This window comes from Heteronotia binoei, chromosome 6 (assembly GCF_032191835.1).
Source record: "Heteronotia binoei isolate CCM8104 ecotype False Entrance Well chromosome 6, APGP_CSIRO_Hbin_v1, whole genome shotgun sequence".
Taxonomy (NCBI): domain Eukaryota; kingdom Metazoa; phylum Chordata; class Lepidosauria; order Squamata; family Gekkonidae; genus Heteronotia; species Heteronotia binoei.
In genome coordinates this window covers 109360928-109387570 of record NC_083228.1, presented here as the reverse complement: position 1 = coordinate 109387570, position 26643 = coordinate 109360928, and the positions used below count along the sequence as shown (strand labels likewise).

The window sequence follows — 26643 nt, the reverse complement described above, 5'->3', positions numbered from 1 at the left end:
ACTCCTATAAGAGCTATGGCTAACCCAAGGCCATTCCAACAGCTGCAAGTGGAGGAGTAAGGAATCAAACCCTGTTCTCCCAGATAAGAGACCATGCATTTAACCACTACACCAAACTGGCTCCACCAAACGGCTACACTCCACTACACCAAACTGGTTTTGAGGAGGGGTGGGACCTCAGACAGGTACAATGCCATACACTGCTCCCTCCAAACCAGCCATTTCCTCCTTGGGAACCACTGTTGCCAATCTCCAGGTGAGGCCTTGCAATCACTCAAAATTACATCTGCTCTCCAGATGGCTGAGATCAACTCCCCTTGAGGCCAGGGGAGGGGGAGTAAATGCTTTTCACTTGGGTGGGTGGGAAGACAGCGAGAGGGGGGGGGGCACTTGCCCAGAACCTCTTTCTAGAGTCTGTTGTATTTTTTCTCTACGACAGGCCTTATTCCTAGTTTATTAATAAATGCCTCCAGCTTACATAGGTGGGTGAATTTTTCCATTAACACACAGCACTCTGAATCTTTTGATACTACTGACTGCTCACTGGTGTTGCACCCACATAAAGTCCTTATGCCACAAGGGAAAAAAAATCTTGACAGATAATAGAAGTCATCCTGTTCTAAGAATGGTTATTTGCATCGATTTAATTTAGAAGGCTCATCCTTAACATTTGCATCAGCGTCTCTTTCTGTGAAGGTGATACAACTCTGAGAAGACACAAGCATAATATAATGATTTATGACATAGTACTGGCACAGTTCTTGGTTCACCCTTACTTAAGCACTTGTGCTTGATTTCAAGCAAGCTGTTAAGGGATGATTTCATTGTTAATAGGCATAAATTAGATCGATATATAAAGCTATTACACATATCTTGGATTATTCACAGCAGATTTACAATGATGTCACTTTGACTAGGATCCAGGAAACACGCAAGCTTTTTTCAGCCCACTAAGGTCAATTTCTAATCACACTAAAAAATGGAAACATTTTAATAAAATCATTTTGCGGGGAGGGGGAGTGATAAATGGTGCAATTTGCAGATCAGCTAAACTGGAATGCTTAGATTTACACTGACTTCACTGGAGCCAAAGTAGTGGTAGAAAAAGCATTCAGTGGTAGAAGTAGTGCTTTGGTCCCCACCATTGTGGAGAGAGACTGTTCTTTTTCTAGATGGAGGCTGCAAGGAGTACAGACGTAGTGGTAGAAAAAGCATTAATTGCTTTGTCGGGCGTGCTAGCAATACTTCCATCTGTTCTCAATTCAAGTGCCCCACCTAACTATACCAATCTGGTATTTTCATAAGAAAAACTCAACTTCATGGACAATACTCCAAAATGAGCTTCTTCTCTTTCTGTGTAGTATTCCATAACACCCAGGTAAATATCAGAAAATATTCTATGGCTCTAATGTTTAATACTTCTCTGAACATAAACCTCTGTAACTTCTTTACACTGCTGCTAGCTTAACCAGAGCCAAGTCTGTTTCTGGAATTGTCAGCTCACCCAATCAGATAAAGAGCTGTGAAGATGGGAGGCATTCATCAAATTACACAGAGGGTTCCATCTGTTATCTTAAACCTTTGTTCTCAAGTAGCACAGAGGATACGCTGGAAAATACACTTTGCTAAAGGTTTCATCGGAGACTTATTATTTCCCCTCCCAAATTGCTTGTATGCCCTTTTAGGATTATATATGCCAGCCCAACAGAAGAAAGTTGTTTTTTGCATAGCTGGCGTGTTGAGTTTTGCTTGTGCTCTGAGCATTGCAGGAGCCATAGGAACTCAGCTGTGGATAAAGGGAAGAATCCTCTGCAAAACTGGAGCCCTGCTTGTCAATGCTACCGGACAAGAATTAGAAAAGTTTATTGGTGAAATCCAGTATGGGCTTTTCTATGGAGAGAGAGTTAGACAATGCGGGCTAGGAGGGAGACCTTTTCAGTTTTCATGTAAGTAACAATGGCTTTTGAATTATTCAGTACTTTGGTGCATGTTTTTGTGGTCTGATAGATCCGTTCATGAACATATTTGTATTCTGCTCAAAGCATTTACAGCAAGGAAATATGACAGGAGGTTGTTGCAAAAGAGACCATGCGATTCTTTTGCATTATCAACAGTTCAATAATACTATGGTAGTTAAACTAGGAACTGGCATGCAGCAGCCAGATCCTCTGTACATTTACTCAAAGGTGAAACACAATATCTTCAGTAGGAAACTTAAGTGCGTACAGGACTGCAACCCTAACTATCTGTTGTCCCTTTTCAGTCTAGTGCCTTTGTTATTCCTTTTCAGCTTTCTAAAATAAGTGAAAAACATACAGAGAGGCAGAACTTCCACAGATACTTTTTTGTATCCTGGAGAAGTGGAGCCTGAAAAATTAAAAATATAAATGCATTAGTTGGATCTTGAGAAGATTAATTTGTGCTAGGATTGTGATGACTGGCAGGTACAGAGTTGCATGGAATGATTGTTTTGCAGTCGATCATTAAGGAGAAAAGTAAATTTCCAGTGACACATAAAATGGCTGGCAAGAGCAATGCTCAGTTTATGCAGAGCACCCTATTACAGAGAAAGCCTGGTTATCTGCACAGCAGTTACAGCACATCACCTCACATTGGCATTCTTACCAGAAATAATTTGCAAGCAACTGCAGAGACAGCATTGCCTGAGTGACTCATTTTTGGTGCGTTGCCAGCATTGTATACATGATATACGATTGCACCCTCTTCTTGCAAAGGTAGTTAGTTGACCCAAATCATTTATACTATTACTCAGAACCATTTTGCCTGATTAAATTCAGTAGCTGGCTCAGTCATTGGTAAGAATGTCTCTGAAAGTTTTTTCTTATGACTTCCCCCTGCTGTCTCAAGATGTTGATATTCTCCTTTTAAAGTTGTGGCTGGCTATGAATTTTCAGAATGGCCAACTAAAGGAAATAGGAAGCCATCAATTAACTTTTTTGGTTGATTAATTAAAATAATGGAGCTCCCTGAAATACAGACAGTTCAGGAGTCCCTTAAGCTGATAATAGCACTCGTCAGACAACTTGCATACATTAAAAACAGCACACATGGAGAGGGAGTAGATATAAGTGTACTGGCCCCATCCTCACCTATGAATACTTGCCAGAGCACAAGAAAGGTTGGAGCCAGCAAATCTCAATCATGGTCCATTCCCCTACTAGGATTGCCAACTTCCTGGGGGACAATAGTCTCCTTGATGTGATGCTGGAAATCATCTTCATCTCACACACTGTTTGGCTTTTGCTTTCCACTCTGCGTGGTGAATGTGAAGTATGTTCAGGGCTTTTCTTTTCTTTTTTGCAGAAAAAGCCCAGCAGGGACTTATTTGAATATTAGGCCACAGCCCCCAAACATCACCATTGTTTTGCAAAGGGCTTTTTTGTAGGAAAAGCCAAGCAGGGACTCATTTGCATATTAGGCCACGCCCCCTGAACCAAGTCAGCTGGAACTGCATTCCTGTGCGTTCCTGCTCAAAAAAAGCCCTGAGTATGTTAGTGGCCATCTAGGAGAGGGCCAACAAACCTGACTCTTTTTGCTTTTTTCTTGTTGTAAAATGAAGCATTAGCAATTGGGGTCAAACAGATCTTGCCATGCACAGGTAGGATTTCTGCATACTTGAAATTAGGTGCAACAGCACAAGGTTGGAAGTGGTCTTACATACTCTCTGGTCCAACCCCTGCTCAGTGCAGGAAAGCCAGAGCAAGAGTATCCCCCTCCCTACAAAAATACTTCAAGGCATAGGATTGCCAAAATTCAAGAAATATCTGGAGACTTTGGGGGTGGAGCTAGGAGACTTTGGGGTGGAGCCAAGAGACATTGCGGTTGGGGCCAGGAGCAAGGTTGTAACAAGCATAATTGAACTCCAAAGGGAGTTCCCTCCATTAGAAATAATGAAGGATAAGGGCACCTTCTTTTGGGGGCTCATAGAATTGAACCCTCTGGTTCAAACTTGAGAGTGTTTTGAGGGGAGGCACTGGATGCTATGCTGAAAATTTGGTTCCTCTATCTCAAATAACAGCCCCCCCCCAAAGCCCCAGATACCCATGGATCAATTCTCTATTATACCCTATGGGAATCAGTCTCCATAGGGAATAATTGAGTGCCCAGCAGACATTTCCCTCCCCCCCACACTTTCTGATGACCCTGAAGTGGGAGGAGGGCCTCCAAACCGGGGGATCTCCTGCCCCCACCTGGAGATTAGCAAACACTAGAAATAAACCACTGCGTTTTTATGTTGCAAATAAATGCTTAAGCAATTTCTTTCATAATGATGCAATTATATTATTATCATCACAAATCAAAATTCATTAAATGGCCTTAGAAAAATCAAAAAGTTATTTCACACCACTCTTGTAAGGTAGTACTTTCAAAATTAGAATGTTATTTCACATCACTCTTGTAAAGTAGTACTTTACAGTCCACTGTCTCAGTTCTCTTTTGCTTGAAAGACGTAGACAGTACCACGCTTGTATATGATTCCTCCTATGGGTAGCAGACCGAAGTCTGACAGATGTGGCGGCTGCACAGGTCCTAGGTTCAGTTCTGTGTTTCGTTCACCTTCCACTGCCGCTTTTCTTTTAGCTTTGGAACTGGTGCTAAAGGCAATTGCTCACACATTATAATACAATGTTACTTTGCAGCTTGCATGAATGGTTCTCCACCTGGAGATTGGCAGCCCTATCAAGGCCTCAATGGAAAGCCTTATCCAGATAATAGATACCATTATCAAGCTGCAGTTACCATTTAGAAATTTTACCTAATGCCAGCTTAACTGAAATCTATCCTCCTGTAATTTAAGCACCTTGTATCTCATCTTGCCTTTTGGAGCAGCAAAAACAAGTCTTTGCTCTTTTATGTGACAGCCCTCCTGGTAGGGTTGCCAAGTCCAATTCAAGAAATATCTGGGGACTTTGGGGGTGGAGCCAGGAGACATGGGGCAGAGCCAAGAGCAAGGGTGTGGCAAGCATAATTGAACTCCAAGGGAGTTCTGGCCATCACATTTAAAGAGACAGCACACCTTTTAAAATGCCTTCCTTCCATAGAAAATAATGAAGGATAGGGGCACCTTCTTTTGGGGCTCATAGAATTGTACCCCCTGCTCCAATCCTTTTGAAACTTGGGAGGTATTTGGGGGAGAGGCACTAGATGCTATACTGAAAATGTGGCGCCTCTACCTCAAAAAACAGCCCCCCCCCAGAGCTCCCAATACCCGCAGATCAATTCCTATCATTCCCTATGGGAATCGTTCATGGAGGTGCATAATGGCTGTGGGGGTGGGGCTTCCCCTGCTGGCCAGCTGGCTGGGGGAGGGGGGAAGCCTGTAAAACCGGGGGATCCCCTGCCGGGACCTGGGGATTGGGAAGCCTACCTCCTGGTATGTAAAGAGGTTTCTCTTCTTCAACTTTTCCTCAGAGATCTTGTTCTCCTGATCCCTAACTTATCCCAACCTGTCCACATCCTTTTTAATGTGCAGTGTCCAGACATGGGCACAGATGAGGTGTGATTAGCACAATACAGAATTATTACTTACTATGCTTTGATAATATGATTCAGTGCAGCTTTAAATTATATTAGTGGGGGTTTTTTTGCAGCACCATAATGATGCTTTTTCCCATTTAGCTAGTCACCTGTTGCAATTCTAAGATAATTTTCACAGGCATTGCTTCAAGGGAGATAAAGCTGAAATAAGGGTTAGTCAAACAGAAAACATTTGGCGACATAGCTTAATCATAATTCATATGATTGGTGAGTTCTCCTTCCTTAGAGTTTTTTAAACAGAGGCTAGATGGCCATCTGACAGCAATCCTGATTCTGTGAACTTAGGCTGATCATGAGAAGGAGGGCAGGAAGGGTTGCATCAGTGCTTAGTTTTTGTGGCCCTTTCTTACATACCCAGGGAAATGTTGATTGACACTTTGGCAGTGCTGGTGCGAGGGAGTCTGCGAACTAGGCGATGGCCTAAGGCGCTGCTCCCAGGGGCGCTCCCCCCCACCGTGATTGCCTCCCCCACAGACCTCTGACCTCCCTTTGCAGCACTGAAAGCCAGCGCTGCGCTCCGCCCCCCCCTCACTGTCGTTGCCGCCGCCATTGCTTCCCTCCCTCCCGGCATGATTGCCTCCCTCCCCCGCTGCCACCACCCTCCCTCCCTTTGTGCTACGCTCCAGGGCCATGCTCCGACCCCCCCACCCCCGCGAGCCTAGGCTGGTCCTTACCAGCTGCTTCCATGCACATGGCTTCTAAGCGTTTGAAGGGCCCGCAATAGGAGAGTTCGCTCCCCCTCACTTCCAGTTCCAGCAGTGCCGTGAAGGGAAGGGGGGGAGGGCACGAAAGTTTTTATTTTAAAGGAAGGGTGGGGGTGAATTTTGGCCTGGGACACTGGAAACCTCAGCGCCGGGCATGCATTTTGGGGTGAGTCAGCAATTTTTCTCCAGGCCAGTCTGGAAAGGATCATGGAGGTTTTTGCCATCTTCTGGGCATGGAGCAGGGGTCATTGGGGATGTATGTGCAGGGGGGAGGTATTTGTGAAGTCCCTGCATTGTGCAGGGGGTTGGAGTAGATGACCCTGGAGGTCCCTTCCAACTATATAATTCTATGATACTTTGGTGCATTTTTAGATGTGCGTTGACCCACAATCTGTATGCATGGTGAAACAAACCATGCCATGAGAATGACAGCTTGAATGTTTCAGCCAACTTCTTGACATGCTAAGAGATTCTTGTGAATACATTGTTTATATCATCAGCCTCTTATACCAGGAAAAATGACCACACACTGTTGCATACAGAAGATCCTAGGTTCAATTCCCACCATCTGCAACTGAAAGGATTAAGTAGTAGATTAAAGACCCTTGACTGATTCAGTATAAAGCAGGTTTGTGTATTTCTAGCATCTGAGAAATACATTGCAACCAATTTGGAAACAAAAAATACAGTATAAAACAGTATAAAAGGAGGTACTTCTTCACCCAAAGTGTAATTAACATGTGGATTTAATTACCACAGGAAGTAGTGGCTGCTACAAACATAGACAGCTTCAAGAGAGGATTGGATAAACATATAGAGCTGAAGTCCATCAGTGGCTATTTAGCCACAAGGTATATATGGAACACTATCTGGGCCAATGATGCTCTGGGTTCTTGGTGCTTGGGAGGCCACAGTGGGGGGTTTCTGAAGTTTTGGCTCCACCAGTGGTCCACCTGATGGCGCCTGGGTTTTGGTCACTGTATGTGTACACACGGTATTGGACTGATTGGGCCATTGGCCTGATCCAACATGGCTTCTCTTACTTTCTTACGTAATTGCACTTTTTGTCAGGAAGACTTTACTGGAACACCTTGGTTGATGTTCACCAAAATACTTCTACAACCTCTATCAGTTGCTATAAATGTCCCAGGAAATGGTATAGTTTTATATACAATACATATGTTTGCATTTCAATTCACCAAAGCCCTGATGATGTGACAGGGAACTAAATTACCAGCCCTGGTTGGGTCCTCTGCTTGCTCCCATTAAAGGCTCTCCCTACAGGCCACTATATCTCTGGTAATTGTAAAATGAATTTGCTCTGCCTGTAAAACCCATTCAGGCTCAGGAATGCCTTCTGCTTCATTGACTCTGGTTTCCGTCAGTTTTCTGGGTCAGCAGTTCATTTTCTAAAGGCTGCTGGCCCATGGATTCATCCGTTATAATGAAGGGATGTTTTTGCTTCTAGAGAAATGCTTTGACTGGATTAACTTTTCCCTGATAGTTGCTTATAAAATCGGAATGGTATGCAGAAGTGCCAAAAGTAGCTAGTGAGAGGGAAAAAGCTTCCAATCCAGTAGAGCATGTGCCAATACAATAACAGAAAGGCCTCTTTCCGATAGTACTGTAAAATCCATGTTCTGTTAAAATAAAGTAACATTCTGCATCCATACAACCATATTTCTCCACAGACAAAAGCTGAATTCTGTGTATGGATAAATGTAGGCAGAGTGATGCAATGGGACATCATTCCTTTTTGTTTCATATCATTTACTCTGCATTTTTTTTTACTACACTTATATCATTTATTCTGGTTGGACTGGTAATGGGAAAGCACATTGAAGCCCCCATTCTAATCAGTGTAAATTTTATTCAGCCACTCCTCTGGTACATTCTATGCCCTCCCTCTTCTGGCGGCCTATTAAAAGCAATGGCAGTGAAATTCCTTCGGCAGGAGCGCAGCCACATTCTGAAGGAGCCAAATCCACCTCCCCACTGTGTCCTGATGTCACCCATTTCAGTTCCTATGGCATTATTATTGTGCCAGCATCAGGGTTATCCCTTTATGTTATGTGAGCACAAAGTTCCCAGTTTCTTCAAGATCCACCAGTACAGATGATTTCTTCAGGATCCTGTAGCCTTTAACCTAGCATAATTGGAGAACAGGATCATTTATTTGTTTACATTTATTTATACTTTATTTGATTTATATCCCGCCCTCCCCACCGAGGCAGGCTCAGGCTCATTTATACTCCACTCACCTCCCCTTTATGGACCCAAAGTAGTTTTTGACATTGTGTTCTCTGCCTTCATTTTATCCTTACAACAAGGATCGTGTGAGGTAGGTTAGAGAAAAGAGAGAGAGACTGGCCCCAGGGAACCCAGCATGCTTTTGCAGCAGAACAGGAAAATGAATCTGAGACTCCTAGCTCTTAGTCCAACACTCCAGCTACCACATTTTACACTGTGTTCAGTATCACATTATATACCATTTTCCTGCAGAATCATGGCATATATGCATTCCTAAATATAACCTGTCTATCTTGAACCACTGAGCAAGAATTAATTCTGAAAAGCAAGGGACAGGAAAAGGAAAGTTTAATTTAGAAGATCTATGTAGGAGGTAAGTACGCTTTCCTTTTAACTTATGCCAAACACCACTGATGGATGTTGCTAACAGCCTGATTCCAAAGCATGCTGCATTCAATGTTTAGAGAAAATATCCTGGTTGCTGAACCCACACAACTTCACTCAACCACATGAACCCCAGAAATATGATCCAGCTTTAAGCTCAATTGCAAGCAGCTACAGTCAAATATATGATTAGACTCAGTGGGGAATATTGTGATCACCATAACAATTTGTCGTGTTTTAGATCCACTGATTTCCCCATAAGGGAAAGATATTTGTTGTTATCTTTGCACAATGAATATGCCTTTGTTGTGTGCTGCCTGTCATTTTCTCCTAAGGTTGTATTCTGTTGCAGGGCTATAGTGTTTAGCTTTAGCCATTTAGGTCCAGAACAGAGTTTTAGATTAGCAGACTCTCTTCCTCCCAAGACAAGTTGTTTCTCCAGCTCTTCTCAGTTTCAAAAGGCAGCTTCCCGTGTTGTATTTTGGGCTACTGTTTGGGGGGAAAGCAATCCCTTCAGTGCCAGTCTTTTGGTTCTTTGGATCCTGTCCTTAAAGTGCATGTAAAAGTATTATTTCTAGAGTCTTTATAATAATTAAGATGAGAAGACACAACAACCAGGCTGGTTTCTGAGTGACAATGATCTCACCATTATGGTGATGAATTCCAGAGCAGCACCTGGGAAATCAAAGCAGGAGTCTTGTGCAGATTTCTCAAAATCTTATTCTTCAATAAATATGGTATTTAAGGTGCCAATAACCAGCTACTGCAGGTGTCCTCAACATGGTGGCTGTCAGGTCCTTCCTGGCAACCCACAGGAGAAGTGGGGGGGGGGGGGCTATGAGGAGAAAGAGAAAGGACCAGGCCGCAGTGCTGGTGCCACACAGGAAATGATGTCGTAAGTCATGGCATTGTAAGACATTCAAATGAAAGGATTTCCCAGTGGAGAATGAGGAGGATTGGTAAGCACCTGAGCTTTCCTTTGTCAGAGTGTGGTTCCATTCCCCCTTCTGGCTTTCCTTCTTCCCAGAAGATGTGAGGAGTAGGGTTTCCAACCATCATGAAAGGCTTAGAGATCTCTTGGAATTTCAGTTGATCTCCAGAGTTCTGTTAGTAGGGTTGCCAGGTTGCTCAGGCAGGGGATTTTGGGAGTGTTCCGGGATGCCCTCAATGCAATGATGTCACCCAGAAGTGACATCATCATGTTGGGGATGTCATGCAACAATGCTCTGGTTTTGGCATAAAACTCTATGATAAAATCGACTTCAAACTACAGTGTTTTGCCCTCAAACTCACTGAGTGACACCCCAATGTGATGATGTCACTTCCAGGTGATGTCAATGCATCAGTGATGTCACTGTTTGGTGACTGAGGCAGGACTTGGAGACTGGCAACCCTATCTGTTATTCTGGAGAAAATGGCTGCCCTGGAAGGCGGACTCTAAGGCATAATACCCTGCTGAGGTGCATCCCCTCTCCAAACACCAGCCTCCCTAGGCTTCTCATCGAAAATCTCCAGGAGAGGATGATATCCTATGCTGTTGCTATTATTCATTCCAGAATTTTTTAAAAAAATCTAAGTGATTAAGAAATAAAAGCTTCAGACATAAAGAATGAACCAAAGTTTGTTTGTGATGGGGCTGGTCAGTACTCAGATTCATGCACTCCCTCCTTTCTTCCCTCACCCTTCTACCCTTCAAAAATAGAAGTCAAAACTGAGCATCAGTGACTTCAGTCAACTGCACTTTGTGCAGTATCTAACCATGGGAGCTCTTAACAAACTTCAAATTCTTCCCCAGTAATAGAAAGAGCAATCCTAACTAGATCTAGTTTGAAGTAACTCTCATTTTACTCAGTGGGGCTTAGCCCCAGGACTGTGTTCCTAGATTACAACCTGGAATTCTTAGCTGTTGAGCTAGGGTTGCCAAGTTCCCTCCACTCTCCGTCGGGGGACTTTTGCGCACGCACGACGCAATGACGTCACCCGTAAGTGACATAATTGTGCTGCACTAGCGTGCAGCAACCACTCTAGGCATTTCCGGGGAAACTCTAGGGTTTTCCCGGATGCTCTAGCCATTTGGAGGGGGAAAACTCTATGGTACCTATTGTATAATAAACTCCAGTTTGTGTATCTGTATGCTGCCCAGATCTCCATATATGTGTTTATTAATGTAAATGCATGTAAAGTTAAAATTCCCCATTAGATGTGAGGCCAATCAAGAGGGGAGATGATAATGAAGCAAACATGAAGATGTCGCTAGATCAGATGAAGCTGGCTAAATCTTAGGTAGATTTTTTTACTTTCCTGACTGCATTATAGACTACAACCCACTTGCTGATAATTTACATTTGACATGGTAGATAAATTTATCTGAAGTGCCTACATAGGCAAGCTCTCTCAGCATGTTCTAAGCACAGTGAGGCAGTTTCAGGGAGTTATTAGCCTTGGTTTAATCATACCCCTGCAGACTGGGAGCCATTAAACTGTGTTCAAGGATTCATTATAAAATATCTGTTGTCATGAAATGCACTGAGGTATTTAAGAATTACCCTTTTACAGCAAGCCTAATTTACTGTCCATTCGGGGTTCAGTACATATGTGTTTACTTCTTGTGCATCTATAGTAATGAAAGTTAGTTCATTAGTTTGAACAGCTAAAACCCCACCCCCACCCCCCAAAAATCGGAGCACTTCATTTCATTTATCCTTTGTTCTGGTCCAGCATTTCCAAACTGTTAATAGTTATGAAACATTTATTTATTTTCTTAAATTAAAAACAAGAGTCAGTCTTCTCTCTTGCATCCCCCCCTCCAAAGAAAGATCCACTTTAGACTGTTCAAGAGCTGTGTCCAGCATCCCTTGATGGCAGTTGTTGCAATGGCATCTTCATTGGAGTCACATCTGGTAGAGAGAAGCTGCAGAACAGAAAGAGCAAAAGAGCCTCCTCTACAGGTGTTTCTATGCATAGGTTCCTGTAATTATTGGTTCAGATTGTATAAAGCTGCATTATACTAAATCAGGCCATAGGTCCATCAAGTCCATCAAGACTGGCAACAGCTGTTCTGATAGAAGAGGACTTTTCCATCTCTTGATGCTAGAGATCTTTAACTGAAGATTTCAGGAATTTTTGGGACCTTCTTCTTACAAAGAGGATCGCAGGGCTTTTTTTGTAGCAGGAACTCCTTTGAATATTAGGACACACCCCTCTTATGTAGCCAATCCTCCAAGAGCTTACAGGGCTCTTATTACAGGGCCTACTGTAAGCTCTTGGAGGACTGGCTATATCAGAAGAAGAAGAATTGCAGATTTATACCCCGCCCTTCTCCCTGAATCAGAGACTCAAAGCGGCTTGCAATCTCCCATATCTTCTCCCCCCACAACAGACACCCTGTGAGGTGGGTGGGGCTGAGAGGGCTCTCACAGCAGCTGCCCTTTCAAGGACAACCTCTGCCAGAGCTATGGCTAACACAAGGCCATCCCAGTAGGTACAAGTGGAGGAGTCGGGAATCAAACCCGGTTCTCCCAGATAAGAGTTTGCACACTTAACCACTACACCAAACTGGCTCTCAGGGATGTGTGGCCTAATATGCAAAGGAGTTCCTGCTACAAAAAAAGCCCTGGGTTTGTGCAGTCCATCACCCTGTTTCCCACAAAGGCCTACAAGAAAGGTCATGGAAGGCAAAGCCTTCCCTTGTTATTGCTTTCCATAAACCAACATTAAACAGTATATTTCCTCTGACTACATTGGAGTTTTTTAACTATCGTGTCCATTTATCTTGCCTAACCCAATATAAAGCCATGGAAGTCAATGAACTGTGTTACTAAATCATATTGCAGTGAGTTCCACAATTGTACATCGTGCAAAGAAGTACTTTATTTTGTCGCGTGTTGAATATACTACTGACTTCACTAAATGCCCTGATGTACTGTTGCAAAGGTATGCAGTCTCCGGCATGTACTCTGACAGCAGCATAACAGACCATTCTGCTTGGCAACCTAGGCCAGATCTCCACTCAGGCAACCAGCTCTGCTGAGGCCAGTGATGGAGGAGAAAACAGCAGGCATAGTTTATGCCTGTTACTGGCTCCCAAACTTGCACTGCTACCCATTTGCTAGCACTCCAACATCTTCACAAGGAGACAGTGCATTTTTATTACCCTTGGGCCAAAAAGGTTGCCTATCCTCTTTCTAATATTATGAGAGAGTGAGAAGTTCTCTCGACTTTGTCCAGACTGTGAACAGTTTTACAAACCTCTGTCATGTCCTCCCATCTTTTTTCTAAACCAAAAAACTCCAAGCTCTCATTCAACTCATTCTGTATTAGTTTGCCCCACCACATAGTTTAGGAATTAGAAATCTGCTCAGGGGGGAAGCTGGGGAGACTTCACCCCAAATAAATATAGCAGGCCCAGTATTCTTTTGAAATATAATGTAGATGGGCCACTACATGGAATCAGGGCAGAAAATCTATAATCCTGTATTACATTGATTTCCTATTTATATCATTTCCTTTCCAAGATAAAAATTCACAGCAGCTAACACAAGAACGATAAATATATATATGCAAATGCATTGAAACAGGCAGGTGGAGAGGTCATTATGGTCTCTCCTCTTGTACAGGAGTGGCTGGAAGACAAAACCTTGCGCTCCAGTAGAAAAGGGACTAGTCCACTAGACCAATGGGAAGGGTTTTGTTGCCTCAGATTCTGGCTTCTGGTTATATTTAGTACTTGAAAAATAGCCATCACATTGACTCTTAAGAATTCCAAAAGTTCCCCAAGGGCAGAGGCAACTGGAGATCAGAGCCAGTGGCTGACTTTCTCCATCTTTTATTTATACTTGAGTAATTTTTCCTTGGGAGCTCAGAGGGAGGAGGAACAATGAGAGACTTGTAGCCAAACTATGTGGGAATACACCATACATGGCCTTTTTTTTTTTGCCCCTTACTAGGGCTTAAAGTATCCTAGAGAAGGTGCATTTCCAATTAAGAGCATGCCACAAATAAAGTTAACTCTCCTCCCCACCCCCATCTCTACACTGTGAACCCAAAACATATCAGGGAACTTTCTCTACAGAGATGCCTTTTATAGTCTGAAGATCTAAACCCAGACCACCACCACCCCCCAGCAGCATCTCACGCAGTTTATTTTATTTATTTTAGTGGATTTTTATTCTGCACTCTCTGCAAATAGACTCAGGGTGGATTACAACAAAACATACTACAGCAATTAAAGAATTCAATAATTAAAAAAGTAAAAACCATCTAATTTAAAAGCAGTTTGTTCCTTAGCTGCTAAAATTAGTAAGATAAGGGTAAATAAACCCACTTACAGAGGGGAGTCATGCTGGTCTGAAGCGAAAGAGTCAAGTCCAGTAGGCACCCCAAAGACAAACAAGATTTTTGAGGTGTAAGCTTTTGAGTGTCTGACAAAGGAAGCTTTGACTCTTCAAAGCTTATGCCCCAAAAATCTTGTTCTCCTAAGGTGCTACTGGATGCAAATCTAGCCCAGTGAACTGACAGCCAGCTCTACAACCCTGTCCAATTTTGTCAGTCTCCAGAAAAGTTTTCAGACTTCTTGACACTCCAAACCTGCCTTATGTGTGATTACTTTCTTCATATGGTTGCATGCAACATGAAGACTGGATCTCATCTACCCTTCTAAAAGGCTCCAATTCAGTTCTGTTTACTGAGCTGTCTACATAGCATCTGTCAATCATTGTGGGGCTTAGATAAGGAACCCTGAAAGCTCAGCACCAGTTTTTTCTTCCCTGTACCAACAGGGTTGTTGGGGAGAAAACTGTAATTCAAGCCACAGTATATGCTACCGACTAGAATTTCCCTGGCCAGCTGATCCTAATTCTTGCTAAATATGGTTCCAAGATCTTTTAAACTGCAACTTGTGTAGGAGCTAGTCAACTAGTCTTCTCTTCTGAACTTCCAGGTCATTCTCCTCAAGCAGGTTGCTTCTTCCATACCTGATTCTTGCCAGATAGACCTGACATTCTGGGAGACAAAAACACATCCTGCCACTGAAGAACATCCTTATCACAAGACTTTCAGCAGTCAAATTTATACGTATTTATAAACTACTGGCTTATTTTGCCACATGAGAAATGTTGCTGTGAAGCAGGCATTGCAACCATAACTGTTACAGGAACAATTTCTATGACATGAGTTGTTAACCCCCAGGTGGTGACTGGAGATCTCCTGGGCTTAAAATTGATCTCCAGGCAACAGAGACCAGTTTATTGCTATTTCCACGCATTCTGATTTTCCCAGATGTATATTCATTCTTACTATTAGGGAAGAGGGGGGCTATGATAAAGGCTCTCAGGCACAATTTATTAAACATAAGAACATAAGAGAAGCCATGTTGGATCAGGCCAATGGCCCATCCAGTCCAACACTCTGTGTCACACAGTGGCCAAAAAAATTATACACACACACACACACACACTGTGACTAATAGCCACTGATGGACCTCTGCTCCATATTTTTATCTAACCCCCTCTTGAAGCTGGCTATGCTTGTAGCCGCCGCCACCTCCTGTGGCAGTGAATTCCACATGTTAATCACCCTTTGGGTGAAGAAATACCTCCTTTTATCCGTTCTAACCCGACTGCTCAGCAATTTCATCGAATGCCCACGAGTTCTTGTATTGTGAGAAAGGGAGAAAAGTACTTCTTTCTGTACCTTCTCCATCCCATGCATAATCTGGTAAACCTCTATCTTGTCACCCCGCAGTCGACGTTTCTCCAAGCTAAAGAGCCCCAAGCGTTTTAACCTTTCTTCATAGGGAAAGTGTTCCAAACCTTTAATCATTCTGGTTGCCCTTTTCTGCACTTTTTCCAATGCTATAATATCCTTTTTGAGGTGCGGTGACCAGAATTGCACACAGTATTCCAAATGAGACCACACCATTGATTTATACAGGGGCATTATGATACTGGCTGATTTGTTTTCACTTCCCTTCCTAATAATTCCCAGCATGGCGTTGGCCTTTTTTATTGTAATCGCACACTGTCTTGACATTTTCAGTGAGTTATCTACCACGACCCCAAGATCTTTCTCTTGGTCATTCTCTGCCAGTTCACACCCCATCAACTTGTATTTGTAGATGGGATTCTTGGCCCCAATGTGCATTACTTTGCACTTGGCCACATTGAACCTCATCTGCCACGTTGATGCCCACTCACCCAGCCTCAACAGATCCCTTTGGAGTGCCTCACAATCCTCTCTGGTTCTCACCACCCTGAACAATTTAGTGTCATCTGCAAACTTGGCCACTTCACTGCTTACTCTCAACACCAAATCATTTATCAACAAGTTAAAGAGCATGGGACCCAGTACTGAGCCCTGTGGCACTCCACTGCTTACTGTCCTCCACTGCGAAGACTGCCCATTTATACTCACTCTCTGCTTCTTATTAATTAGCCAGTTTTTGATCCACAAGAGGACCTGTCCTTTTACTCCATGACTCTCGAGCTTACTAAGGAGCCTTTGATGAAGAACTTTATCAAAAGCTTTCTGGAAGTCAAGGTAAACAATATCTATTGGGTCTCCTTTGTCCACCTGTTTGTTCACCCCCTCAAAGAACTGTAACAGGTTAGTGAGGCAAGATCTTCCCTTACAGAACCCATGCTGAGACTTCCTCAATAACTCGTGTTCATCAATGTGCCTACTCATTCTGTCCTTGATAATGGTTTCTACCAACTTTCCCGGTATTGAAGTCAGACTGACTGGCCTGTAATTTCCCGGATCTCCTCTGGAAGCCTTTTTAAAGATGGGGGTGACATTTGCTGCCTTCCAGTCCTCAGGAACAGAGGCAGATTTCAATGAAAGATTACATATTTTTGTCAGAAGATCCACAAGTTCAACTTTGAGTTCTTTCAGAACTCTTGGATGTATGCCATCTGGACCTGGTGACTTGTTAGTTTTTAATTCATCTATCAGTTGTAGGACCTCCTCTCTTGTCACCTCAATCTGACTCAGGTCTTTCAACACCCCTTCCAATATAAGTGGTTCTGGAGCAGGCAAACACTTCTCATCTTCCACAGTGAAGACGGAGGCAAAAAATGCATTCAGCTTCTCAGCCATTTCCCTATCCTCCTTTAGTAATCCTTTGACCCCTTGGTCATCCAAGGGCCCCACTGCCTCCCTGGCTGGTTTCCTGCTTCTAATATATTTGAAGAAATTTTTATTGTTGGTCTTCATGTTTTTTGCAATATGCTCCTCATAGTCCCTTTTTGCCTGCCTGATCACAGTCTTGCATTTGATTTGCCACTGCCTGTGTTCCCTTTTATTAATCTCACTTGGACTAGCTTTCCACCACTTAAAGAAGTCCTTCTTACCTTTTACAGCGTCCATTACTTTGTTTGTAAACTAAAAAGAAAATTTAAAAGGAGGACTGCATCCAGATAAGGGGTGGTGGGGTACTTAAAGAACAGTAATTATATATACACATAACCAGAGCTTTTTTGTAGCAGGAACTCCTTTGCATATTAGGCCACACCCCTCTGATGTAGCCAATCCTCCAAGAGCTTGCAGGGCTCTTTTTAAAGGGCCTATTGTAAGCTCTTTGAGAATTGACTACATCAGGGGGATGTAGCTTAATATGCAAAGGAGTTCCTGCTTCAAAAAAATGCCCTGCACATAACGAAATGTGAACCAGAAAACCAAGCAAAACTGAGGCAGTCTGCTTTTATCTACAAATCAAGGTGACATAGCACAAGACTGCAAAATGATTCCTCATTTAGATGTCTTCACAGCTTACCAGAATTAAATTTTATTGTACGCTTTCAGTGATGACGGATAATAATGAGGTTACACAGATGTACAGTTTTGCATGAAATAATACATTTAATGTTTGCAATGATTCTGTGTTATTTTTTTCCCCTTTAGTTTTTCCAGATTTGTTCAAAATTATCCCTGCAAGTATCCATGTCAGTGTTATCGTCTTCTGTATGGTGTTCTTAGTGTTTGCCCTGATTGGAACGGGGTTCTTCATGTACAATGCATTTGGCAAGCCCTATGAAACGCTGCACGGTCCATTGGGACTGTACCTATGGAGCTTCATTTCTTGTAAGTCTTCTGATATAATGCTGACTGCAAATATGATCCCTTGGTTCTCACGCTTGTGCTTCTCTCAAGCTCAGTTTTCCCACTGGTGTGGAAGAGAGTCACTGGATCCAACCCATGGTCTTGTTGCTGATGTTCTTTGTATAACCTCTGAAAAAGACTGTGGGAGCTATCAGTAGGACGCAGGGCTCATTTTGTAGCAGTAGCTCCTTTGCATATTAGGCCACACACCCCTGATGTAGCCAATCCTCCAAGAGCTTACAGGGCTCTTATTACATGGCCTACTGTAAGCTCTTGAAGGACTGGCTACATCAAGGGTGTGTGGCCTGATATGCAAAGGAACTACTGCTACAAAATGAACCCTGGTTGGAAAATTAGGGTTGTCAACTCTGGATTGGGAAATTTGTTGACAGAGCCGGTAAAGGAACAAGTTTGGGGAAGGGAAGGAGCACAGTAGGGGTGTGGAGCCATATAGTCCACACTCTAGAACTGCCTTTTTCTTTAGGGTATTCAATCTCCATAGCCTGGAGATCAGTTCTAATTCTGGGAGAATGCCAGACCTCATCTGAAGGCTGACAACCCTGTGGACAATCCATCAGCTTTTTGGGGAGAAGAAAAGGGGAACAGAGCTGTGTAAAAGCTTGTCAGCACATAGTGGAGTGCCATAAAATATCACAGGAGGGAAATGGGAAGCAGGCAGACGTATATGTGCAACCATCACAAGTGCAGAGAGCTGCCACAGAGAACCAGAAATTGGTGTGAATCCATTTCTAGACTTTTTATGTAGTAACTGAAGGTGTATCTGTTTTAAACAAATCCATTAAATTTAAACACTGAACAAAAGCAGCAGGGATATGAAGGATTTTCAGAAATATGACCCATCAAAGATGTGGAACATGACATATTTTACCTACCTTTCTTCATTGCACACTGATCATTTCTCAAGTTCCCAAAAGTTCCATTTGTACAAGAACCTCTGTTCCTGCCCCTTTAACCAAGGTTTAATGTGCAGAAATGTGCAACTGAACTTTTCATGACCATCGAGTTGCAATTGACTTATGGTGATCCCACAAGGGGCTTTCAAGGCACGTGAGAAGCAAAGGTGCCTTGCCACTGCCTTCCTCTGCAGAGTCTTCTTTGGTGGTCTTCCTTCCAAGTACACTGACCCTGCTTAGCTTCTGAGATTTGATGACCTTGGGCTATACCATGCTGTCTTCTCTTAATGGAAATATATAATATTGTCGGAGCGGGAGTAGCAGAGTGAGGGAGATGACTTGCCCGACACAGGGCTTCAGGAAAGAAAATCAGGCTTACACGTGCAACTAGTGCCAAAAGGTGTATTAACATATATACACAACAAGTGCTCTCTTGTGCAGTCTATACAATATCACCTCCACGGACAAAGTGCTTCGCCTAACCACCATCTCACAGGGAGAGACCTGTGTGATGCACACACAGATCATATATAGTCCAAGCAGCCAATCCTGGCCGTGCTGACTCAGCAGATTGCATCACTTGGCTTCTGCCGGCTCAAGCCGGTCTGCTGATCAGGTCACTGTGACCTAGCCTGGCAGCTAGATCACCAGCTGTCATACTGTAGCTGTCAGACTGGGTTTATGTAGATTCTTGCTCCAACACACCTCCTAATCTATTTAAACCCAGTGCACCAAAACACTTTACACAGTTTACATACATGTCCACCAGCAACATTACAGTTCATATTTACGTAGCTCGGAACCCTTTCCGGAATTCGTTCAGGAACTCATCATGATTGTAAAACACATCATCGTGTTCCTGTTCAGCCAGCTCTTTCAGACGCTTGGCTTCAGCCTCCTTCTCCCTTGCCTCGCACTCTGCCACCCAGGCTTTCCATTTCTTAGCCTTTTCTTTTAACATTTCCTCAAATCCGGGTGGGTCTGGATTGACAGTCAGAGTGACATAGGGACACTTGTACCTAGCGGGACGTTGGCCTTTGGTGGACCTGGCAGACACCCGTGGCCCTGTGCTTGGACCAGCTTTGTCTTCTTCGGGTTGCTCTGTTCCCACCTCCTGGGCTGGTTGCTCTGCCCCTGTAATTGGGTGTTGAACCTCCTGACTCTCACACTTTACCTCCAGTTCCTGCATTTGAGGCTCTGCCTCCTGACTCTGCTCGTCGGGCTCTGTGCCAGCATTCGGCTCACCTTCTCCGGCCCCACTGGGTGCCACCTCCTGGGCTGGAGTTCTGGGCTGCGCTCCAACATCGTTATCGCTACTTGGCAGCAGGACAAATTGTTTCTGCAAGGAGTGCAACCTTGGCCAGCTGCTTTCTTCATTGAACTGGGCACTCTTACTAAGTGTTATCTTGCTTTTGCTATTGCAGAAACGATAACACCTGGCCCTTGGCTTGTAGCCCAGGAAAATTAGGCTCTCTGCCCGGACATCCCCCTCCCCGCTACTCGTGGAGTGGATGCCAACCCGAGCCCGTGACCCAAAGACTTTTAAAGAACTCAAATCTGGGGTCTTGTTCAACAGTAACCTGTAAGGCACATTTTTCACAGTATTACACCAAACCCTATTTTGCAAAAAAACAGCTGCATGTATGGTTTCTGCCCAATAGGTCATTGGCAGTTGTGCATCCTCTAACATGCAATACATCACATTCTGCAATACAGCCCCATGCCCATTTTCTCGGGGCGTTGCCGGGTTCGTCAGACGGTGGGCAATGCCCTTGTTCTCCAGCCAACGTTTCATCTGGTTAGATAAGAATTCCCCCCTTCTGTCGGTTTGTACAGCTAGGAGATTAACCCCTAATTGTCTCTCCACTGTTTTGACCCACTTGGTGAATGTCTTATACACCTCAGACTTATGCACCATGGTGAAAACCCACGCGTACCTCGTGTGGTCGTCGGTGGCCACCAAGCAGTATCTCCTCCCCGACAGACTCTTTGGCAATGGGCCAATAACGTCTAAATGGACTAGTTCCAGGGCTCGTGTGCTTTCCCTTGAGCTTTCTTTAGCAACAGCACACGCCTTGCTTTTGGTCTTCTTGCAGACCTGGCAATCCAAGTAACATTTGCAAGGATTTACTTTCAAACTAGGCACAAGCTCCAGGGTTTTCTTTAACGCCCTAAATCCGCAGTGCCCAAGTCTCCTATGGAGCAAATGTATACAATTATTGTGCACAGGCTCATTCGACACCTGAGCCACCTGGGCACAATCACTCTGGACCACATACAGTTTACCTTCCCTCTTTCCTGTCACAAGCAACTTTCCCCCACCTCCCAGGATTTTGCAGCAGGTTTTCTCAAATCTCACCTGGTATCCCTGGTCAAACAGTGTGCTAACACTCAACAGGTTAGACTGCAGTGAGGGTACATACAACACATTTTGCAACATACATTTCAGTGCAGGAAATTCCACATTGCCTGAGCAAACAGAATTGGCAGTGGTCCCATCAGCCAATCTCACATACTTATGCTCAGGACTGTCAATGTTTTTCAACAACTCCTTCTCGCAGCAGAGATGGCTCGTTGCCCCGGAGTCTAAAATCCAAGCAGACCCTGTGCTCTCTACTGCAGACGTGACCAGCCGGGTTGCTTCCTCACACGGGCTGGCGGTCCTCCGCTCTCGCCGCACACGCCCCCGCCTCTTCTCCCTCTCAGGGCAAGCTCGGAGCAGGTGCTGCGACGACCCGCATCCATAGCAGCGACGGACTGCAAACGCAGTCGGCTCCACTTCCTCCACCTTCGGACGCCTGCCAGCAGCAGAAGCTGGCTCATTCTTGGCTGTCTTCCCGGACACACCGATAACAGCACGCTGCCCGGCCGACACCCCCGGACAGCTCACGGCCGCAATTCTCTCTTGGAAGTCAAGCAGGTGGGCACAGACGTATTCCATGGTCAGGGTCGCTACGTCCACCGTCTCCAGAGAAGTTATCAGGGGAGTGTACTCAGGTGGCAACGACGACAGCAAAATGTACACTCTGTCGTCTGGAGCTACAGTCTTGCCTCTTGCCTCCAGCTCAACGAAACAGTCCGTTAGCCGTTTGATGTGATCTTTCACACACCCTCCAGCCGGCATAACGGTGCGGAACATCCTCCTTGTCAAGGCCATGAGGGAACCAGCAGTGGTGCTAACATGCACCGCACTCAACGCGTCCCAGGCAGCCTTGGGAGTGTCCTGCCCTCGCACATAAACCAGCTGGTCATCTCCTATAGATAGCACTATGTTGGCCAGTGCCTTATCCGATAACACAGTCTCGGCAGGAGATAAGTCAGCAGGGGGGTTACTCACGAACAGCCATTGCCCTTCACGCTTGAGGTAGTGTTGCATTCTCAGGCTCCACACCGCGTAGTTGGCTGAGGTGAGCTTCTCAACGGCTACTCCAAGCTGTTGCTGAGCCATCGTGCCGACTCCTCCTCACAGCTGGCTGCCGACGTCCCTCTGGCTCTCAAACAGAGAACGGTGGTGCTTCTGTGTCCTTCACCGGCGTTCCTCGCCTCCGGCTCTTTCCAAACTCACAGTCAGCTCAACTCTCAACTCTCTCCTCCGCGCAGCGGAACCGCCCTGGGCCCATAACCCTGTCGGAGCGGGAGTAGCAGAGTGAGGGAGATGACTTGCCCGACACAGGGCTTCAGGAAAGAAAATCAGGCTTACACGTGCAACTAGTGCCAAAAGGTGTATTAACATATATACACAACAAGTGCTCTCTTGTGCAGTCTATACAATATCACCTCCACGGACAAAGTGCTTCGCCTAACCACCATCTCACAGGGAGAGACCTGTGTGATGCACACACAGATCATATATAGTCCAAGCAGCCAATCCTGGCCGTGCTGACTCAGCAGATTGCATCACTTGGCTTCTGCCGGCTCAAGCCGGTCTGCTGATCAGGTCACTGTGACCTAGCCTGGCAGCTAGATCACCAGCTGTCATACTGTAGCTGTCAGACTGGGTTTATGTAGATTCTTGCTCCAACAAATATCCCATTAAGCCTCTATTAAAGGGACAAGACATTTTTCTCCAGGCCATTTAGAAATCTTGATTAAAATCATCTTATAAAAGTAACCCTGATATTTTCAGAGGATCAATCTGGTATCCAAAGCCAGAATGTGACATGGAGTAGGCACAGGGAGAGAAATCAGGGCACGGAACTATAATTAAAAAGTAAAACTAAACATTATGATCAAGTTCTTTGTATTTAAATGTAAAGTTTAAAAAAAACTTCCAAAATGAGTAAACAGCAACAAAGTAAAATTTATTTATAAAGTAAATTTATTTATTTAGGCATTTTTATCCTGTTTGTCTCCCTTAGGGGGGACCCAAAGCAGCTGACAAAATACCAAAGTACAGTTTAAATAAAGAAAAGAGAAAAAACATGCACTAAAGCAAGACTCCCACAGCTTTTCTTCAGTCACACAGGGAAGATCTTTGTGCAGTCCCATGAGCTGTTGCCAAAGCAGGTTTTTAAATCTGTTCAGCCAATCAGACTTCCAATAACAAATCCTCCACCTGGCCTCACTCACTTTCTAAAAAAACTTCATGGGTACCAGGAAAGATACTTGGCAGGAACTCATTTGCATAGTAGACCACACTCTAGGGTTGCCAATCCCCGAGTGGGGCAGGGGATCCCCTCATTGAAGACCCTCCCCCCCGCTTCAGGGTCATCAGAAAGTGGGGGGGAGGGAAATGTCTGCTGAGCATTCCATTATTCCCTATGGAGACCAATTCCCATAGGGTATAATGGAGAATTGAACTATGGGTATCTGGGGCTTGGGTTTTTGAGGTAGAGGCACCATATTTTCAGCATAGCATCCAGTGCCTTAAAGGGAACATTGTCCCTTTAAATGTGATTGCCAGAACTCCCTTTGGAGTTCTATTATGCTTGTCACAACCTTGCTCATGGCTCCACCCCCATTGTATCCTGGCTCCACCCCCAAAGTCCCTAGATATTTCTTGAATTGGACTTGGCAACCCTACCACACTCCCTGACGTCACCATTATTTCACACAGGGCTTTTTTTTGTAGAAAAAGCCCAGCAGGAACTCATTTGCTTATTAGACCACACCTCCTGATGCCAAGCCAGCTGGAACTGCATTCCTGTGCATTCTTGCTCAAAAAAAGGCCTGAAGATTGGCCTTCATTGACCTACTATTGGACAGCTGTAAAGGTCACTGTAAAGATCAAAGATGTGAAGTGTTTTGAATTCTCAGAATATGCTGTGTAAACAGTATTATTACTAAACAGTGTTATTATTATTGTGCTAGGTGATATTTTCTTCATGACAAGGTTTAGTACAAGGGGCACAGTTTACTGGAACACAATTCCGGCATTATTGGACATGTCAGCAAGGTCATCATTAAAATCCTGCCATCACAGGTATCATTGCCCAGAGCATTATTTCAGTAGCCATTGGACTGACCCACAACACAACACACTGGGAAGGAAGATAATTGGGAGGAATGATTTACAAATACTGAAATGCAGCAAAACAGAAATCCTAGTCTGTACAAGTGAATTTTAAAGGTTTGTTGCAGTGGCTGGAGAGAATACCTAGTAATTTCCTCTCTCATTTTTCTTTTTCAGTTTCTTGTGGTTGTCTTATCATGATTCTCTTTTCATCAGAAGTGAAAATCCACCACCTTTCTGAGAAAATAGCTAATTACAAAGAAGGCGGCTTCATATTTAAGACTCACCGTGAGCAATTCGCAAATTCATTTTGGATCATCCTGGTGTGCTCATTGGTGCACTTTCTGAACATTTTACTAATACGCCTTGCTGGATTTGAATTCCCTTTTTCGAAATCAAAAGATTCAGAGACAGCAAATGGAGCAGTTGATCTAATGTACTAGATATATTTTGAATTACATTTATTGGCCCTACAATATTTTTTTTTAAAAAATCTAATACAAGGCAGAGACATTTAAAGAGAGATACCAGCACATAAATGATCTCACCAATGTGTTACAGTTATATTCCAGAAGAGTACTGTCATTCTTAAGACATGACCACTTGTTGACATAAAAGTACTGGGTTGAATCTTGGGGTTCCTTTCTTCTACATGATAGAATGGTTTTAAAATTGAAATAAGTAAATTATGGTTTTATATGTTTTATTGGAATTGATTGTATTGTGTGATGTTGTGAGCCGCCCTGAGTCCGCTTGCGGAGAGGGCAGGATATAAATTGAACGTAATAAATAAATAATAGATGGATCTTCCATTCATTCCATGAGTAGAAGGATGTTTCCAAGAATGGAAGATTGTTCACTAAACAGTAGTGAGCACAAGGATCCTGTCTATTGTTTCCATGGACTGGAGTGCTAGAGAGATGTAACAAAAGAAAAAATACCTGTTAAAAAAGTTAAATAAAGCAGAAATCAAAACAAGTAACCATTTCAGTAGTAAGTCAGTTGAATAGCTGTATGTAAAAAATCTTAATGCATTATGAGATTGGTTACTATTAAAATTCAGACCAAGAATGAGAAGTAAACATCTACGCTAGAAAATTGGAATAAGGGTTCCTTTGTGGGAAGGTGCAAATAAACAGCATATAATCTGTTTAAAGAGAGTTAATTTAGATGCTAATGTCTGTTCTGCAGACACTACAAAAGATGTTTAGTGCTGTGTGTTTCATGTTAAGTGTTTGAAGAACCAGACTCAAATGCAGTTATCTACAACTTCCTTTTATCTACCATGACATTGTATGTTTTTGCTCTTGTTTTGTAAAACCTTTCTTTTATAAAAGTCAGTTTGGAAGTTCAGGTCTGTTCCTTCTGATGTGCATAATGAAACTTCAAACAAAAAATAAATGCTTTCCCTCCTACTTTGCAAGCACTTTCACTGTCATCAAGAGATCCACATAAAGAATAAATGACAACAATAGAAACTTACCTTATTGTCCCATTTGAAACAAGTTATTGAGAAACTGTTTGACCCATTGTGTCCTGGCCATTTCTTCCCTGCCTACCAATTCTGCTGTTTCACATTTTATCTTTTCTAATTAGCAGCAGGTTCCCAAGATTTGTAAATATAGCAATGGAAAGACACATGATCAATCCATGCACATCACAGTGTGCCCTTTTCTTCTCACTTTACTATATATTCATGTAGAAAATCTCCATTCCTGTACAAAATGCCTGTGTACCACAGACCTGAGTGCCACCATTTCATGGAATATCTTTACCTGGGGATGCCAGCCTCCAGGTGGGATCTGCCAGATCTGGGAATCCCTGGAATTACAGCTCATCTCCAGACTACAGAGATCAGTTTGCCCCCCTAGTCGAAATAAGAGACAGACACAAGTATTGGGTTTAAACCGGGCCGCTTTATTAAACTCAATTAATCTGTGAACTCGGCAGGGGTAAGACCTATCCAGACAGGCCCCTGGGGTCACCCACGGACCCCGCCCTGTCAAAGGGCGAGCAACCCTGCCCCCAGCACTAACCCGCCATATTCGGGTTGTAACTGAGCGGCCAGGCCTCCAGCCTTTCTCCACCTGGGCTAGCATCGATCCCCCATGGAAAGATCCGCCGCAGGTGAGGCTCCCCGTGATCTGCATTCCCCGCACTGAGCCGTGTAGCCCATCTGCGGTTCATACAGACCACACGCACCAAAGGTGCTAGGCCATAGGTGCTCCCCTGAAACACTGTGGCCAACACCTCCCCGGCCACCGCCAATGCCAAGCCTCTGCTT

At 44.0% G+C, this 26643-nt stretch overlaps 1 protein-coding gene across 1 annotated transcript; it reads left to right on the top strand.

Annotated features, from left to right (window-relative positions):
• Positions 1–1544: 1544 nt before the first annotated feature.
• CLRN1 (clarin 1) lies at positions 1545–24827 on the top strand. Its single transcript, XM_060240889.1, has 3 exons — positions 1545–1946; positions 17796–17975; positions 24537–24827. The coding sequence occupies exons 1-3, from the start codon at positions 1694–1696 to the stop codon at positions 24800–24802; spliced, it is 699 nt and encodes a 232-aa protein (XP_060096872.1). The 5' UTR covers positions 1545–1693; the 3' UTR covers positions 24803–24827.
• The last annotated feature ends 1816 nt before the right edge of the window (positions 24828–26643 follow it).